This window comes from Schistocerca nitens, chromosome 3 (genome assembly GCF_023898315.1).
Source record: "Schistocerca nitens isolate TAMUIC-IGC-003100 chromosome 3, iqSchNite1.1, whole genome shotgun sequence".
Classification (NCBI taxonomy): domain Eukaryota; kingdom Metazoa; phylum Arthropoda; class Insecta; order Orthoptera; family Acrididae; genus Schistocerca; species Schistocerca nitens.
The window spans coordinates 225,360,575-225,380,830 of NC_064616.1; the positions used below are offsets into that span (position 1 = coordinate 225,360,575).

Here is a 20,256-nt window from a genome sequence, read left to right on the forward strand (position 1 = left end):
AAATATATTTCATAAATAATCGTACATAAGTGAAAATAAAAAATATACGCTAAAAAGAATCATATCTTGTGACAAACTAGTTCTCAAAAAATTGCACACAAATGGCTTAATATCGTTCCACTTATTTGATGCTCTCTTTTTTGTTATACACCAAAATTATTATTTGATCGAGAACCTACAAAGATTTCTATTGTAATATTAGTTAAGTAGCTGCTCTGTCTCTTTGTAACAAGTGCAATCTGCAATAACTGTGTTCAGAACTTGCCAGTCGATGTATTCATGTTTTCATTCTATTTCTGTACAACTTAAATCAATCGTCCCTATGAGTTTACCACTTGCTCGGAAAATGAATCTCAGTAGCAAGTTCGTTCATTTGGTTATATACCGTGTTGCAGGTCTAGACTTCACAGCTATCTGTGCTTCTCTGTCCTCTGCTTTCCTCTTCATTCTTTGGTACTGTCCCTTCGCTCTGCTGATATCATCCAGCATCTGGTATCTCCTTTTGCCCTTCCCTGTCTCCCCCAGAATAAAACCTAAAATTGCCTCTACTAGAAGGCAGTCTTGTCTCAAATTACATCCTGTCCAAATTAGCATCTGATTCTTCATTGTCAGAAGCATCCTCTGATCTTCTTTCTCCAACTCTTCTCAGTACCTCCTCATTCCTGACTTCATCAGTCCAGCTGATCTTCTCCATTCTGTGCCATTTCCACATTCGATGAGCTTCAGTTCTCCTTTTCTACTGCTTACCCATAGTCCCAGTATCAGGAATTTCACTATTGCATTCATAATTCTGTGTTCAAACAACTAGCTAAGAGCATTTTCTGCTTTTGAAATGCCTCTTTTTGTCAGTGCCATTCCGACTTCGATGTCCTGTTCACAATGCATATCTTCACTAATCCAACTTCCCAGATATATGAATGCTCTCAACTGTTCTGTGGTTTTGGGCCCTATCTTATACTTAGCCATTCTTTTCTTTTTATAGTTTATTCTTCCTTGGTACCATGATAACTTTTTCTTTATAAGTGTGTAAACTGGCTGTACATAAACTTCATTTTCCCTCTAATTCTTTCAGATTTGAGTGCATACTGCTACTTAGTACACAAGTTTTATTTAAAAACCATTTTGCCACTTTCCTTGATCACAGTAGCATTTGTTTAACCTTGTGGCACAGAAAATTGCACTCACTACAATTAGAACATAAAGTGTATTTCATGTCTGTGACTGGATTCTTGACATCTGTACACATGATTTACTTCTTGCCATTATTTATTATTTTACAGAAAACGACTTATGTTGCGAAAAGTTTGTTGTGTGGTTGTCAATCAATCATCAGATCAATTACATAAATCGTGTTAAGGTTCTGCTTGTTAAATTAGCTGTGGTAGTTAAGTGAACAGGGCAAATGCATATTGTGACCAGAATGCAGCAGCAATTAGCTGTTTCAAAAAAGCTTTAAGACCCTAATTTATTTGAATTTAAGTAAAAACTTAAACCTTGTTCTGTTGAAAAAGAGTTTGTGTATTTTTAAAGTTACAGGCTTACAATGTAACTCAACAAACATGTTTGTGTGTGGAATTGTCAGCATTGTTTGATAGTATAGAAAACTATTAATATTGCTAGTAACTGCATGTCATTTGTGCATTTATTTCTTGATGTAGAATATACTTTGAATTTTGATGTACTGAATTGCATAACATAAAATCTGTTAAATTATGTCTTTCAATAATGTTAACTTATGTCTTTCAATAATGTTAACTTATGTATTACCTTTTTAAGGTGTTCTCATTAACTTGTAAAACTTCAACATTCAGAATTTAAAATATCTAACAATTTGTTAAATTAAGTTCAGAAGTTGGAACAGAAAGGACAAAGCATGTTGTGGCAAATTGTAACTGGCTTGCAAAGTTACTGTATGATTGAAACAACTTTGGGTTATTACACTGATAATCTGCATTGTGCCCAAGTTTTAATACCTTTGGCATTGTAACAGGTCAAACTTTGGCCCTTGAAGCTGTTGATAGGTACGTAATAAGTGATGGTTAATACATTACATTTCTTGCTTACTTGATCTTCTTATGTTAATCAGATACATGACCTGATTATTGAATCAGATGAGAAACTACCACCTCTGCGAAATCCACGCATTTTAATTGGAGAGAATGATCTAACATCATTGTCTTACCTGCATGAACCTGCTGTATTGTATAACCTGAAAGTTCGTTTCTGTCAGAAGAGCTCTATTTATACATATTGTGGTAAGTGTGTGTTTGCTTACTAATGATATTTTCTAATTATGTTATGCTGTTGTGTCCATTTGTATGTATGTATGTATTGCTTCTATCATGATCAATTTCATCAGGACATTTTTGTGTATACCACCACAAAGCTGCCAATATCTTCAATATGATGCAACTAGTTCAGGAAATTTTTCATCAACTGGCAGACTTCAGGGTTTAAGTGGTGGTTATTGTTGTTTCGTACAAATCATTGATACTAGTTGCAGCATGGTAAAGATCTTGGTTACTTTGGGGCAGTATACATAAAAATGTTTTCTATAAAATCTGTGTAGCACAACCAAAATTATATTATTGTTTAATGAGAATTGTCTTCATGCTCAAAACCGCAAAAATTAAATGAGGAGCTACTCAAATAATGAGGAGTATTTAGCGGATCTTTGCTAAAGATATAACCTAATTATCATTCCAAAAATGATAGGTTTTGTTGATAGGTCACCTCATAGCTGTAATGTGCAGGTTCCAAACATACAGAAAGTACATGATGAATTTTCTGTCCAAAGGAACCTTGCCATGAACACTGGGAGCTCAGGCATATGATACTTGCATGCATGACCCAGTTTAGATGTTTCAGTAACTGACTGCTAACTTCTTAATGACCATAGCATACTGTACATATACAGAGAAACAAGAAACATGTTGCTAAACAGTCAGATGTGCTTTTTCAGTTGACTAGCAGTGATTGTTAGTAGCTCCTTTTAATCATAATAGCATCAGTTTAATTACTTGTTGAGTTATTAATCATTATGTGGCTGAATTATTCTTTATGTAGATCATCACACACTTTGTCATTGAAAAGGGTATTGTTCACACAATGAGCATCAAATTTCTCAAGGTCCCAGTTCAAAGGAGAACCAGCAGGGCAAGTGGAGATAGTGGTGTATACGTTGAAGAAAGGATATGATAAGATGTGTAAAGTATGTAAAGCAATTCAGACAGCATTCGCCTTGTTCATGTGATGGAAAAATTACAAGATGTGTTCCAGAAATGTCCGGTGACGAATCCTTTGCACCTATTGATGTGAGTGAATGAGCTACCATTTTGTTAGAAATGTGTGCTGCAACAGTTTGTTTTGCTGGCAATGTAAGTGCTTGCAATCTTAAAAAGCCAGTGAAATAAATGCTCCTAGCTGTTGTTAATAAGATTTGAGTGACATTGTGTCTCTCTTGAAACTAGTGTAGCTACATACTGTGCACAATAATTTCCATAGTGTATTCCTCACAAGCTGTATAGGAAAGATGCTAAAGCCTATAGTCATCTGCCTTCTAACTTGGGTCCTAGAATCCAGAAACTTCCTTCATTATTTCCAGTGTAGGTTCAGGAGGTATCGCTCAACCCTGGACAGCTACACTCTGCAGGATGTGGCAGTAGAACAAGCTTTCCTACATTCTACACAGGCACCACCCTAGAAAGGTGTACAACAAAATGCGGGTGGCAAAGTATCAACAAAAATAAAGCAAATTATGAAAAGTCTCCCCTGACTCAGATTTCTGGATGGCTTTTCCAAACTTCAAACTCCCTCTTCCTTCCCCTTCAACCTTGCTGCCAGAAGAAGGAGCGACTGGCTCTGAAAGTCTGCAAACTTTAATACCTTTGAACATGTGTTCTCATGCTGCTGCTTGGTGAGTAGGTTTGTTGTCTGTCCAATTACATTATATTTTCATAGAATGTTTGGGATGTAATATCATTAAATAGCTCCATAAATGGGGTTTCCTGGGACAGTTGCCCGCCTTCTTACAGTCCTTTCTGTCCAGCCGATTATTAGTCACAGGTTTTGTGGTGTTCTGTGACAGAGATCAGAGTGTCTAAAATCGTGTCTCTTGGGCATCTGTTCAAAATGAGAATGTACACATGTGCTCAAAACTTAAGGATGCTCCTAGCTTGTCTCTGGCAAGTAGTGTAGCTCGATGGAACTTGGACTGAACACAGAAAGAACTACTGCAGTATAGTACAGAAGGTAAATGAAAGAAATATGCAATGAGGCAAACAGAAATGACACTTTTATTCAATTACACTGAAATCACTGCAATTTATGGTGGTTCCTTGAGCACTGCAAAAGGCAGGATACGGTTCTTAATAGTGTGTGTGATCACGATGGATGGCAATACCTGCTCAAAGACATGCTCCCATGCTGGCCACAAGTTTGGTAAGGAGTTATTGTGGTAGGGTGTTCCATTCCATGACCAGTGGGGATTGCAACTACTGGATGGTCGTTTGTACATGTTGATGTGCTGCAATATGTCTCCGTAATGCATCTCTCACTTGCTCAGTGGGATTTAAGTTGGGGGAGCAGGCAGGTGAGTCCGTTTGCCCGGCAATTATCCTCTCATTCCAAGAGCTCCTTCAACGGTGCAGTCTGATGTGGTAGCGCTTTGTCGTCCATAAAAATGAAGTAAGTATTGATTACACCCCTAAAAAGAGGCACATGAGGAAGGGCTACAGTAAGACAATGATGTTGATTGGTGAGTGTACCACGTTCAAAGATTTGGAGGAAAGTGCACCTATACAACATTATGCCTCCCCACACCATACCACCAGGAATACCAAAACAATCATTTCAACAATGGTGGACATACCCTCATATGACAGAAGGAGGAAGCACATGATGCACCAAGGAACATTGTTGAACATGATGGTTTTGGTGGTCCAGGTGTTATGGTGTCGGGAGTCGTAATGTTCCATGGGCATACTGAGCTCACCAACTCTCTGAACACGGTACACTCACTGACGTTATTGTGACACTGTACTTCCTGACTTCATTCTTATGAATGACAGTGCATGACCACAATGACACTGCAGGTGGGGGAGCTCCTGGAATGAGCAAGTATTTGGCAAATGGACTGGCCTGGCCATTCCCCTGACTTCAGCCTCATCGAGCATGTGCGTGATGTGTTGGGGAGACTTACTGCAACACGTCCACATGCACCGATGACCATGCACCAGTTCTCAAGTGCCCTAGAGGAGGACTGGAATGCCCTGCCACAAGAACACTGTACGAACCTTGTGCCCAGAATGGCAATATATTGCTGAGCTTTCACTGCCATATGTGGTGACGATGCACCCTATAAAGAATAATGTCATGTCTATTGTTATGTGCTGGGGACCTTCATGAATCCTGGTGACTTCAGGGTAATTATTGTCTTTGAATAAAAGTGTCATTTCTGTCCATCTCACTGCATATTTCTTTCGCTTACCTTCTATACTGTACTGTAATAGTTCTTCGTATGTATGGTCCAAGTTTCATCGAGCTAAGTTACTTGGCAGGAACACATTATGCAAAAGTTACTTTCATCCTTCAGTTTTGCACACCAGCAATTGGTGAGATGACTGCACAGTTCAGTTTCCTGTACAGTGTTCATTGTAGACATCACTGCGTTGCCTCGTTTCTCAAATTGTGGAATGTGGGCTTATCCGGTGCACCTGACAATAAGAGCATTCATAGAATGCAGGATTTCACGGCCGGTATTTGCGCAGTTGCTGATACTTGTTTTATGCGCAAAAAGCCATGGTCCAAGGCATAATTTTCTGCCTAATGGTCTGTCTTCCAATGCTGGAGACATCATCTGGGGCTTTAATGATTCATAAAGCAGTTACAGTTCAGCTGGCTGAGCTTATTAGTCTGTGACTGCTTTGGGTTGTTGCAGCCTTAGGTGATGTGTATCTAGCATTGGAAGACAAAATGCCTTTGACCATGGCATTATGCCCATAAAAATTTTCAATAACTGAGTTAGCATTTTCTCATTAATATTTGGATCCAACCATGGTCAAAATGAGTGACATGTTTTGTAATTCGAACATTAATTTTTGGTTCAAAATTTTGATGAGGGGGACACATGGTTTCTGCACCTGATGTATTTGAAGACAGTTGGTATGAAGCCACAGAATGTACTGAAGCATCATAGCCACAGGTAATGGAAAGTTGATAGTTGATGGCACTTTCATTTCATTTGGTTCTGGCTTTACTACAGTTGCATGGTCTACATCTCATGTCATCCATCACATCTCATGTTGTCCATCACATCTTAAGTTGTTGTTGCCATTTACCCTTGGGGATTAGGCTGCCAATGTAGGGGCATATAAATCCATTTTAATGCCCAGCCTCTGTGTTGAGGTTCATAAGTTTCCATTCACTGTCTGGTAAAATTGTGTGTGTGCGTGCGTGTGCGCGTGCGTGCGCGCGTGCGTGCGTGCGCGCGTGTGCGCGCGTGTGTGTGCGCAGTTATCTTTCAATCCCAATCATCAGCATCCCATATTTTTGCTCCCTGCTGATTGTTGAAGAATAAACTGTGAACAATGAGGCCATTGGGGATTTGTGATAAGCAAAACCTGGTGGCATTAGATGCAGATCATACTGCTGTATTTTTATCAAGGTTAGAATTACTTAGTTCATTACTATAATTATAAAAGATTTATTGGTAAACAAAATTTCTCATATCCCAGACATCAGTTTTCAAATAGATGTTGCATAACATTTCAGTGGAATATAACACTTAAAGTGTACAAGGATGTGATGAACAGTAACGCCTCTGAATTTTTTATGCAAAAACTCTTAGAAGCTTTTTAAATAAAACAAACTTTCTCAACATAGTCACCCTGGTGACACACATTTCTCCCAAGGAGAGGCTGGTTTGTCGATACAATCACTGTAGAATGTAGGATTTTTCGCGAGAGCTACAATCTCACCATTCCTCTATCACTATCAAAGTGAGGTCCTTGAAGGTGTTCTTTAAGTTTTGAAAACAGATGAAAATTGGCTGGGGCCAAGTCGGGACTGTATGGAGGTAGGTTGTTGACAGTTAATCCAAGGCATCAAATTGCTGCAGATGTGCTTGTGTGTGGTCTGGCACTGTCCTGCTGAAGGAGAGGATGCTTCATGTGTGGAAGAAGTTTTCTGCGGTTAGAAACTAGATTACAGTATATCGTTTCTCATTCATTGACATAGTTATTTTACACACCGTCACGTAACACACTAAAATTCAGAGCCCTTTCAGGGTAGAGGGTCGCAACTTGCAACAGGTAAGTGGGGAAAGTTGACAAGAGTAATATTAATGACATGTAATACCTCGGCCGATGTTCAGAACTGAACAAAAAATTCAGAGGCACTACTTTTCAACATTGCTTTATAGTTTACAGTGATTAGTGTAGGAAAGGTGGACTTCATTGGCTGCTCTGTGGTATTCCTTGAATGAGTTCTCAATGTATACTTTCGCTGTTTTTGATGCAGACTCAAATGTAATTTTGTGGTCACTACCAAAGTAGTTGAACTATAATTTTGACACAAAGTTCTTCATTTTCCTAGACTCAGTAGTGCTCTTCAGACTGCAGATTTTACTTCCTCCGCAGGCAGTCGGCTGCACATAATCAAAGTCATTCTAGTTCATCTGAAGAGGCAAGGAGAAAGGGGTGTCATTGTGCTGAACACGACGGCATGTGGGATCAAGGACAATGAAGCTGCTGAAATTGCCTGCATGGAAAGTAGTGTGGTACAACATGCTGTCAAGCTGTTGCCTTTACTTCAGATATTTGGCAACTTTAATCATGAAATTGAGAAAACCTTCTGTTTCAGAACAGCATGCAGGGTAGGATATGGAATTCACATAGTGATTATGAACTCACTTCTCATGTACAGCAGTATTGCAGCTGAGATTTGATGATTTTTGGCAGGTTATTCAGTGATGAAAACTGTTGCAAAAAATAACTTTTCCTACATTTTCAGACACATGTGCTTAATTGTTACAACTTCGATGTAGCATGGTGTGAAGTACACAATTAAAGAGTATTCCATACAGAGGAGAAATTAAATCGAAATTCTTGTTAAAATGGATTCTCTGTGGTGGTAATTTGTTTGGTGCTGTAGATGTGCAATCAGTTAAAGTATAAAGCTCATTACTGAAGAGGTTTTTGGGACACTATGGTGCTTTACTGCATTTAGACATAGTCATATTGATAGATCAGACGAAAACTGGGGCATACAATGATGAGAGACTTAAATGAAAACTTTGTGGACCCCTATAGTTAAATGTGAAATGAAAACAATAATGAAACTAGTTCATGTTTCACACAAAGGTTTAACAGAATAAATGAAAAATCAAGCACAGAATGTGGATCAGATGATCAAATCTTCGGATTTAATCTGACATTTATTGTTTAAACAACCTAGCCACACAAGTAGTCAATACATATTTGTAAATGACAAACATTTTAGAGTTGTTGAATTTTAATGTACTGTGTATAAATTGTGCAAATCACAGTTATTATATAAATGAAAAGATTCATTTGCAAAACATTAAATGTATATGAATCACTTCTGGTATAGTCCACAGTAACTGGAATCCATCCATTGACTTATTGCCTCCTGTACGTGCACCTGCAACTGGTATTTACTTTTCAGGCATTGTGCTGGTTGCAATCAATCCGTATGATGATCTCCCTATATATGGCACTGACACCATCTGGGCCTACCGGGGCCAGGCTATGGGAGATCTGGATCCTCACATATTTGCTGTTGCAGAAGAAGCATATACAAAACTGGAACGGTGAGTTCTTGTGTACAATATTCTCTGTCACGCACACGCACACACACACGCACACACGCACACACACACACACACTGTAATATGAGGTGCATGAGAATGTGTTGTTTCAGTGTAAGAGTACAGGCACCCAGCATCCGTTCCTGAACCACCAGGAGAAGAGATCATGCATTGATGTCTGCCAGTGTGGGGTGAATTAGTGGCAGTGACATGTTCAGTGGTTGCTAGTACCTTGCATTTGTGTTTTTAACTACTATGGTACTGCAAATCCATGTCTAAAAGACAACAGGCATCTATTTTACCTATTACTCTCGTTCAAATTTTAGTAGTAGGATGGATAGGGAATGGGCAGGTTTGTGTGGACACAAGTGGAGCTGGCAGCATTTTGTGAACAGCTTGAAGGCACAGTCAGCTGTCTGCAGGCTGCAACCTCGAGGTGTACCAGTAGCGGAGAAACTGGCACTTTGCGTGGGACACCTCAGGTGTTCCCTGTCTCACCCGTGGGCTCGGCTGCCTAGGTATATTCAAATGTAACTGACATGGGGAAACATGCTTGCCACAGCTGGAACAGCAGGTTGTTTGGTGTTTCTCATTCAAGGCAGTGTGTCAATGTGGTGACTGGCCTTTTGGCCTCACTCATTCAGCCTCTGAGTGGGCAAGTGGCCACTCCTTCAGCAAGATCCGAGCACACATGTGGGGGATGGGTTTGCTATTTATCAGGAGTCCAATGTTACGAGCATTATGGAACCACTTAGGAAAATAGCATCCAGGGCCGGAATAAGTCGAATGTGAGGTCAGTATTTTACTTAATTTTATCCGTTTCTGTCAGTGTTTCTTCAATGACTGTTTATTTTCGTAAAATAAAGAACAACTCTCTTGAATCACACATGTGATTTTATTTCAATGCACAGTACATTTCAAGCTCTGGGGGGCTCATTGTCAGGTGCTTTGACAGTCCAAATTGATCATTTTTTCCAGATGTAGGTGAAGTCTCGTCTGTTTCCAGTGGGGGATACATGGGTTTTGGAGCAAATTATGAGTAAACATGTTATGTACGTATATACAATTTTCATTTTACATCAAATTTTGTAAACACAAGTCAAAAGAAGATTTGACTTGTTTTGACTTGAGTTTATAAAAAGTGCTGTTGAACAAAAAGTGTATAAACCATATGTACGTAAACATGTTTACTCATACTGTGTTTAAAAACCCACATATCCAACACTGGAAACTGACCAGAATTAACCAAACTCTTGAAAAATAATCAATGTAGACTGACAAAGCACCTAAAGATGAGCCGCCACAGTTCAAAATGCATCGTGCATTGAAATAAAATCATGATTGTGACTGAAGGTGGTTGGTCTTTATTTGAGTTCAGTATGTCTGGCAGGGGACCTCACAAGAGTTGTGGAAGATTTCCTATCTAGAGCCATCAGGAGTACAAGGTGTAGTCGTCTTATAATTGTGGCTCATATTGGCACCAGTGATGCCTGTCAGTTGGGCAGCAGGTGGAAGAGCTTGAAGACTGCTGGTGTTGCTAAAAGGGTGCAAGCAGAGCTTGCAGTTAGCAGTGAACACAATTGATTGGTTATGTTCGGTTTTGATCTGAGTGGAGGCTCTTGACCAGAGGTTCAGTAAATTCTGTAACTGACTTGGCTTTAGATTTCTGATCTATGGACTGGAAAATTTTAGGACTCGACTTTGTAGATCAGGAATACCCTACACAGAGGAAGCAGCTACTCTGGTAACAGAGTACTTGTAGAAAGCACATGGTATTTTTAGGCTACCTGATAGTTTGAGGTCCTCTGATGAACACTCACCAGCCAGTAGACAGAGAGTGAAACTGGATTGTGTACAAAATAAAGACTCTTCAAATGTCAAAATTTTAACAGTAAATTGACAAAGCATTCATAACAAAGTTACTGAATTTACTGTCCCCAAGCAAAGCTGTTCCACTCAGATTATTCTCAGAACCAGGAGCTGATTGATACCCAAAGTAGAGATTGCTGAAATATTCAATGAGGCATGGAATGTATACCAAAAAGACAGATTGGACACCATAGGAGCGAGGAAACGTTCAGTGCAGTCGGCAAATATATTGTCTATTGAGACAGAAAATGAGTCTGACTGTGAAGTTACCTGGATGTAAATAACCATCCTAAGTGAACTCAAGTTAATAATTGTATGTTTTTACCGGCCATATGATTCGATGATAAGAGTTGTAGAATCATTTCAAGGTGATCTAGACTCAGTAGCCCGGAAATACTCTGATTGTGTAATATTAATTGGAGGAAAGAGATGATTTAGATGGAACTTATATTTGATATGATGAATTGCATCTTCCTCTAAATGTGGAAAAATGTAAGTTAATGCAGATGAGTAGGAAAAACAATCCAGCACTGTTAGATTGTGTTATTAGTGGAGTGCTGCTTGACACTTCTGTGTCAGTGACCTATCTTGGCACAATGTTGCAAAGCAATGTGAAAATGGAACAAGCACAGGAGGTCAGTTTATCAGGTTGCTTCTTGGAAAGTATTGCTCACCTACAAAGTGGAACACTAGTGCAACCCATTCTTGATGACTGGTAGTGTGTTTGGGACCTTCACCAAGTTGTATCAAAGGGAGACACTGAAACAATTAAGAGGCATGCTGATAAATTTATAACCAGTAGGTTTGATCAGCGAGTGAGTATCATGGAGGTCCTTTGTGAATTCAAATGGAAATCACTGGAGAGACGACATTCTTTTTGTGAACAGTATTGAGAAAGGTTAGAGAACTGGCATTTGTGGCTCAGTATGAAATGATTGTGCTGTTTCAAACATACAGTTTTTGTAAGGGCCATGTAGAAAAGATAATATAAATTAGGGCTCACATGGAGGCATATGGATAGTAGTTTCTTTTCCTCATCCATTTATGAATGGAACAGGAAACGGAATGACTAATAATCGTACAAAGTACACTCGGCCATGCACTGTGTGGTACCTTGTGGAGTATGTATGTAGATATAGTAGAGAGCAAACTTGAGGCCCTTGAGACATGTCCTTAACTTTATTGGATAGAGGAGGAATGTTACGCAAACTTTCTGCAATTTAGCATTATGTTTTTGGTGTCACCTGAAGAGTGAGATCCCAGTTTAGAGTTGGTACCTCATGACAGAACCACATGCTAAGGACATGTGCTGTCAGACACAGCCCCAGATGAGAGACATTGGTGAAAACACACCCACAAGGTTACGTACGCCACTGTCGCTGGAAGTCTACGTATGTCAGAGCGCAGTGCCATTCTCGGCCCACTCTGTGATTGTTGACTGTGATAGCAGCTTCCTCATAGATCAGATCTGGCAGCGAGCTAGTATCATTTGTCAGAACTGTGTTCCAGAGTCAGAGTTAAATTACTCTAATATTGGCTGTCGTTCTGTATTGTTCCAAGTGATAAACAGTTATTGTGTTCCACAGAAGTACCATAAACACATATAATCATTTATTTGGACATGAACTGTATTCAAGTTAAGTATTCAAAATTAAAGGCTTTTACTAAAGTGAACTCATACTTTGTGTATGTTGTAACTCCCTCTCGACCACCTGCAGAAGTAAAACTTGAACTGTCTAGTAGGCTTGCTATGAAATACATCAAAATATTGATTACGCTAAATGTATGCTGGAGGCAGTAATGTGCTTTTTTGCATTGTGTTAGGGTAGGTGTTCTTTGAATATGTGAACAAAGCTCTTTACAATGTACAACGCTTCTTTTTTCTTCTTTTTTTCTAACAGGAATTTAAACATACATGCTGGTCTAGCACTTTGTGAACAAACTCATGACAAATTGCAGAGCTATTCTATGAAACATGTCTCCTCTCCCCCCTTCCTGCTCCGCTCCACTCCCCTTTCCTTGGCAAGGGTCCCAGATTATAAGGAGTAAAGAAATTGGGTTTTGTTTGTGGCTTCCATTGTGGGTGAACTGCAATTCCTGGGGATACTATTGCTAAATCTGGTTTCAGCCCTCTCCGCAGTTAGAGGTATGTCCATTCCAAATCATTCCAGACAGACTGATGCAATATCCTGTATATAATTGTACTTTCTGCTAGCTGCTTGGGAAAGGTAAAAACATGTGCTAGATGATTACATAAATAATTCGTGTAATATAAACTTACGATGCACTGGATGCCAAATTCCCTAAGGGGAGCCGGAACGATCCATCTCCTCCATGTTAATTTTAGCAAATAGAAGGAACATTTTTTCTAAAACTATTAAACATATTGTCCTGAAATTTGGACTACATGTTCAGTGAACATTTCTCTACAAAGTTATAATGCCATGTTAAGAAATATTTGTTGGTTTTTGTTTTACAATTTTTTTTTAACAGATGCTTATTTTTTTTCTCTAAAAATTTGCACATTTTCTTCTATAACTCTTGAATTATAATTTTTTTTTTACAATTTGTTATAAAAATGAAGGAAAAGAAGTGAACAATATTGTGTATAAATTTCATTGATATACTGTTAGCAGTTTTTGAGAAAATGTTCCTCTAAGATGAAAATTTTAAAGCTACGGGAAATGGCTTCCAAAGTTTTTTAATACATTCCTGCCCCATATGGTGGATTATTAGCATCCTCTTCTTTTTCCAGTGTTAGTTTCCTTTTCACTGGTCTTTTCTTCCCCTTTCCTGCATGTTGTAGGCTTCTGTCTCTTCTTCCTGCACCTCTTAGTCTTTCTTCATCAATTAGGCGCATTGTGGAAATGTGCTGTGTCCTGGTTGGAAACCTAAATGTTTCAGCGCATCACATTTGATAATGTTTCCTTAATTGTATGTTGCCACTGCATCATACACACCAAAATGCAATGTTTTTGTCTGTACAAACACTCTTTTGGGAATCCTAATCCAAATTAAATTATTTACATTTTCATTTGGATTTTGTGTTTTCCCATGTAAAAACTTTGCCAATAAATTTGGCTGTGATAAATCTCTGAATATGTGCTTAATTACATCAATTACAGCATTTGGCAAACTGTTTTTATCGACCTATTAATTTCCTGATTGGTACTTACATCTTGAGCTATTGCCTGTGGGCCACAGTGCATGTTGTGGGTGCTCATTTGTTGATGTAGTATAAAAAAATAATGCCCATACTGCTCTTCTCATATGCTCAATGCTTCTTGTATTTTTCCTAATTGCACTCCTCTGCAATCTATCAATTTCTTCATCGGTCAATCTTCCTCTTCCTCAAAGGGCCTTACCATCACTAAGCTTCTGGGATCCTAATGTCTGCTTTAGTTTGTGCAAGCGAGCCCTCATACACTTCTGCACATGTCCAATGCACTCCTGTTTTGTAATGTTAATTTCATTGCCATAAGGTTTGAATTCCTCTAAAGCTTTACATCCCTTAGAGTCACCATCTCCTAGATACATAGTGTATCATACATTATAGCACTCCTGTAATCTGGAAAAAATTGCTTTCACTCCGTCTACTTCCATCATTCCACTCGTGCCGTGAAACTTTGCTTCACAACTTTCACTATGTTCATTCTTGGTATTGCCCTTACATCTACAATGTTTTGAGAGAATAGCAACATCAATTACTTTGCAACTGTCTCCACTGGTAGCTGTCACAACTCCATTTAGAGATTTATGATCTCTATGTTGCCATGATCCATCTAAAGCAACACTTAAATCTCTACAATTCTCATTATCTGTCACAGCTTCTTCAACTGCTTTCTTCATTTTTGGTTAAGAATATCCTCAGCAGAAGATCCAACCAATTCGTTATAAAATCCAAACTTGGTTGGTGGTTTTGGAAAGTTCATAAGTCCACATAACATTGTCCCTGCAGTACTGCCCTTGCCAGTGCAATGCAAGCCATACACTAGCCTAACATTTAAGTCATACACCTTCTTTCCACTGTTATCACCATGAGGAATACTGTTATAATTAGAAAATGAAACTTCTGCAGGACATTTTTTAGACTTCAATAACATTTTACTTGCCAAACCAATGTGTGAAGTTATTTTCAATTCCAGTCCTCTTTCTTTGCAAACTTGGCATAATACGTTATGTTTCAAAATATTGGAGAGCAGGAAAATGTTAATTATCTCATTCACATCATTACTGTCACTTTCATAGTTTTCAAATTTTTCTTTGTTGTCACGAAGTTTCTTGCTGGAAGTAGTTCTATCACATTCATTTGGAGTACTCGGTGAAGCAGTCTGAGCAGCATCTCCCTTCAAAACAACAAAAGATTTCTTCTTCCACTCATCATGCCTTTTCTTAAACACTCGATTGCTGAAACAGTGCATATTGATACCCACGAACCAAATACTTAAAACAGGTACAAGCAAAATTCGTCAAACACACAAAATTGAATAGCTAAACAACACAAAGGAAACTCGACAAGTCAACACACATGGTGTAGCATTTATGTTTACCATTATGAACAGTCACTTGTCACAGAGATACAGCCATACAGTGTTGAAAAACAAAACGCTGTCTGATTTCGCAAAGATACCCTGCTTGCAGCCAGTGAGCCGCGCCATAAGAGCTGACACACCAAGTCGCTACAACCATTTACACGACATTTCAAATTTGCAGTGATAAAAAACACACTTAGAATGGTTAAACTTGATTTGTTTTATTCAGAAAACTCCAAATAATTTTATAATGAAAAAACCAAAAAAACATTAATTTTGTCATTTTCATCATTCCGGCTCCCCTTAAGACTTTATCATTCCATTAAGAACACTGTGTTAAATTTTGTTTCCTAGGTAGGCTTCAGGCCAATTACATACATATTCACTGTTCAATACACTGCATGACAAAAAATTGAAGCACCAAGAATACACTTTCAGGTGACAGTGTAGCATCATACCAATACATACCATTGATGGGTATGTAAATAGAGTTCAAATTCTCAGTGGCATGTAGAATGGCCACCATAGTAGAGTTGTTCATGTTTAGTGTTATTATCAGGCCTGGTATCATATACAGGTGGCATGAATAGCATTAGATGTTGAGTGAGAACTGTGAAGGACATGGAGAAGCCGCATACTTGGGCAAGACGGGATTATAAGCACGTGACAGAGTTTGAGAGGGGCTTCATTGTGTTTTCCCATGTGGCTGACTGATCAAATCGTGCAATATCTGCACTGATAGGGTATTTGGATGTGACATTCCCCCATGTTGGACTGCATGGGAACGTGAGCACTGACATATTCATCGTTGAGGTTTCAGTTGACCACATCTGACCACCATAAGGTAGGTTTGCTGAAATGTGCACTAAGCACATTGTAATCACTTCACATCTCTGCATGCCATCTGAGAACAAGTAATGGACTCCTTGCAACATTCTGTGTTATCTTGCTCCATTGGTCAGAGGCTAGTGGCAGACAGAATTAGGGAAGTTCTGTTCCACTTGTAGTCTTCTATTAACACTAAAACACAAAAGGCTTTGTTTGTGACTGGGAAGCGTGGACTGCTGATGAGTGGCATCGCATTGTGTTCAGTGATGCATTGTGGTTCAGAACTTATACCAGATGACCGATGCTTGGTGAGTATGGGTGGGGATTTGGTGAGAGGTATCATTCTTCCAGTTTTTTGGAGCAGCACATTGATGTTACACCTTGTGTCATGGTGTAGGGAGCCACTGAGTATGGTGTAATATCATGACTAGTAGGGATTGAGGGAACTCTGATGACACAGCAGTACATCATGATCATCCTATGTGCTCATGTGTTGCCATTTTTCAACGGATGATGGCACATGTGTCTATGAACTGTCAGCATGATGTTGAGGTTCTCTGGTGGCCAACATGTTCTTCAGATCTGTCCCTGATAGAACCTGTGAGGGCCATCTTGTATGGCAACTCTGACCCACTGCCAGCAACTCCCAATATCCAGGGTATCGGTGACCAGTTACAGCAGTTGTGGGACCGCTTACCTCAGGAGAAGATAAAATGGCTTTGACACCTTTCACAACTGAATCATTGCATGCATCCAGGCCAGAGGGAGGTGCAATGACATATTGATAAGTGGGCACATACTGCCAAGTTATTTTTGACTTTGACTCGGTATTGGAATCACTGAAATAACACCACATAACCTCTCAACCCATGAAGTTTCATTTTGTTTCCTCGTATCTTTTTGGGTGTTTCACTTTCTTTGTAAGGCAGTGTATTTCATAAACATTATAGTGTTTTCTATGTGACTGTGCAGAAATATATCAGAAGATTTCCAGGAGTCAAGATGGAATAGAATAAACTTGAACTTCACTAGTACAACTTACGGAGATCACGAAAAAATGGAGAAAACAATCTCACATGCTAGTTGCTTGCAGAATCATTGTTGATTTACTAACATTTGTGATCATTGATGGTGTAATAGCCTTAAGATCAGTGATTCTTAAGACTACATTCATTGAATTAATAGAATGCCCATGGTACTTTTCAGAAAAGACATTTAGTACAGACTCAAAGGAATCTTTCACAAATTCTAATGTCTGCCTATTACACTATCATTGTATCATGTTGTTACCTTTATCATGAACATGATTTGTGGGGTGTGTAATTATCTCAACGCCTTGCTGTGAAACTGAACAAGGTGTGGATTCAAAGCCACTTGTTGCTAGCTAGGTTTTCAGTGGCTTCCACAAATCTGCACCTGCCTCTATGTCCATACTCTACAAGTTACTGTATGGTGCCTGGTGGAATATACATTGTACCACTACTAGTTATTTCCTTTCCTGTTTCACTCGCAAACAGAATGAGGGAGAAATGAGTTTCTGTAGGTCTCCATCTGAGCTCTAATTTCTCATAATTTGTCTTTGTACTCATTACGTGAAATGTACATTGGTGGCAGTAGAATCGTTCTGCAGTCATCTGCAAATGCCAACCCTCTAAATTTTCTCAACAGTGTTAAAAAAAAAAAAAAAAAGAAGAAGAAGAAGAAGAAGAAGAAGAAGAAGAAGAAGAAGAAGAAGAAGAGAGTTACCTTCCCTCCATGTATTGCCTCGAAATTCACAAATCATTTCCGCAATACTTGCATGTTGACTGAACCAACCAATAAATTGACCATTATTAAAAAAGAAACTGGCAGAGATCAGGTTTTATTTACTATATTATTGAAAGCCTATCACTGTAATTTAATAGTGCTCTTCATTCTGGGGTTCTGCACACTCAATCCAAGAATGCTTTAGTTTTCTTTTTACCAAAATTTTGGAAACAGTTAGGGCTTCAGTACCAAGATCACAACTTCAGTAGTAGTAGTAGTAGTAGTAGTGGTAGTAGTAGTAGTTGTTTTAGTTTTGCAGAGATTCCTGCTGAACTCGTGTTTTGTGTTCTGTCCGGTCTCGTGTATTTGTGTCTCAAAAAATGACCTAGCAACAAAAGCTGAAATGGACTTACACAGCTTGAATTTGGGTTATGAAATTGGTGGGTTTGTTTCATAATGGTACTTACTTTAGAGGTAGCTTGTGGAGTTTAAGAATTTAACTAGAGCAACTGAGCCAAACCGTACAGCTCAATTGGTATATGGTGCCATCTGAAAAAAGGTTTTGAAGAGAAACACAGATGATGGAGACAACTTTCGTGTCCTTTGTGATAATGTTCACACTCCTAAGTTCATATTTGCATGCCAAGAGAATTAGAGATGGGGATTTGATCATAAGTATGTCTGGAATGTAATGTATTAAAATGTGAAATTGGAATTATTTTACAGAAACTGAAAACTTCTCCTATTTTACTGTACAAAGAATTAAATTGTTTAAAACGTAGTGAGTATAGTGCTAGAGAGTGCGGAGTTTGTAGCACAATTTGATAGTATGTTGAGGTAATGTTGTATCGAATAAATGTGTGACTGCTTCATATAAATCATTTAATATGACAGTTAGAAATAATGTGATGGCAGTGTATTAACTATGTGTATTTAAACATCAAATTATTGTTTTCCAGTGAACAGCGTGATCAAAGTATCATTGTATCCGGTGAGTCTGGTGCCGGGAAGACTGTGTCAGCCAAATACGCCATGCGTTATTTTGCCACTGTTGGCGGTTCATCAACAGAGACACAGGTGGAAAAGAAAGTCCTTGCCTCAAGTCCTATAATGGAGGTAAGATAATTTTATTATTATTCTTTCTCTCGGCAATAATTTTATTATTATTCTTTCTTTCAGCAATCCAAAGAAAATTTTTAAGTGTCCCTTTACCAGTTCTTTGTTAGACACAATTTCTTCAGGTCTAGATGACCTGAAAATTATGTCTCTCTTGCTCTCCAGTGCCATGCATTCGAAGATTAGGTGTGATTCAGTTTCTTCACTCTCATCACAGATCCTACATTTAGGGTCTCCTTCCGTTATACCCATGGTATGTAGGTGTTTTTTGAAATTCCCATGGCCAGTCATCAGTCCAACTAGGAGTTCAATCTCTTTCCTGTTCAAGCCCAGGATTACAGAGCTTCTTTTAAAACATGCTTTGGCATCATTACCTTACCATGTTTTTGTTTACAGACCTTGGTCCAGTATTCTACGTACTGTCTTCTAAGCCAGTTCCATATTTCTAGTTTGATCATAGCCTTGGTGATTGTCAGGACAGGTTCCGGGCCAATGAATGGAGTCTTTGCCCCCATCCTGGCCAATCTGTCAGCTTGTTCATTGCCACTGATCCCTTAGTGGCCAGGGACCCACACTAGGTTTACCCTGTTGCTTCCCCCTAACTCCACCAGAGCCCTGTGACATTCTGCAACAATCATAGATCTTGTTGCAGGAGTTGCCAATGATTTCAGGACTGCCTGGCTGTCAAAATAGATGTAGATGCTACGGCCCTTGTAGCACCTATGCATATTCTCCTCCACGCATGCTCTGATGGCAGTAATTTGAGCTTGGAATACCGAGGCCAGTTTTCCTAGAGAGATGATGCCCTCCAGTCTTGACTTAACCCCATACACCCTTGGCTCAGTGCTTTGGTCTGATTTTGACCCATCAGTGAACCACACAATGTCCCCCATATAGTGTCGAACTGTTTTTTCCACTGTTCCTTGCTTCCAATTATTATATTGTAAGGCTTGTTGGAGCAGTTGGAAGTTATTATATAGTCAGCCGGCATTTCCCCAGCCATTCCTATATTTACCTCACTTGCTATTTTAGTGTGTGATTCTGGATATCCCAGTGAGATCCAGTTTTTACCAGTTTTGAGTCTGTATGCACCAGCTGCTGCCTTCATCTTGACCCGAAGGTGTAGTGGAGGCATGTACAGCATGGCTTCCATCCCAGCAGTTGGTGTGCTGCTAATTCCGCCTGTTATGGCTAAGAAGGCCAGTCTCTGAACCTTAGCAAGCTCCTTCACTGCAACCTGCTGTTCTACCTTCTTCCACCACACTACAGCCCCATAGGAGATACTAGGTCTAACGACTGTGGTGTATATCCAGTGCATACCCATGGGGCTTAGGCCCC

General features: G+C 39.1%; 1 protein-coding gene across 1 annotated transcript in view; it reads left to right on the plus strand.

The window, feature by feature from the left end:
• The window catches only part of LOC126248186 (unconventional myosin-Va), a 365,334-nt gene that overhangs the window by 220,307 nt on the left and 124,771 nt on the right, over nt 1-20,256 (plus strand). The window contains exons 3-5 of the mRNA XM_049948965.1: nt 2,087-2,255; nt 8,686-8,830; nt 18,762-18,918. Of these exons, the coding sequence (XP_049804922.1) occupies nt 2,087-2,255; nt 8,686-8,830; nt 18,762-18,918 (471 nt within the window). The remainder of the gene's footprint in view (nt 1-2,086; nt 2,256-8,685; nt 8,831-18,761; nt 18,919-20,256) is intronic.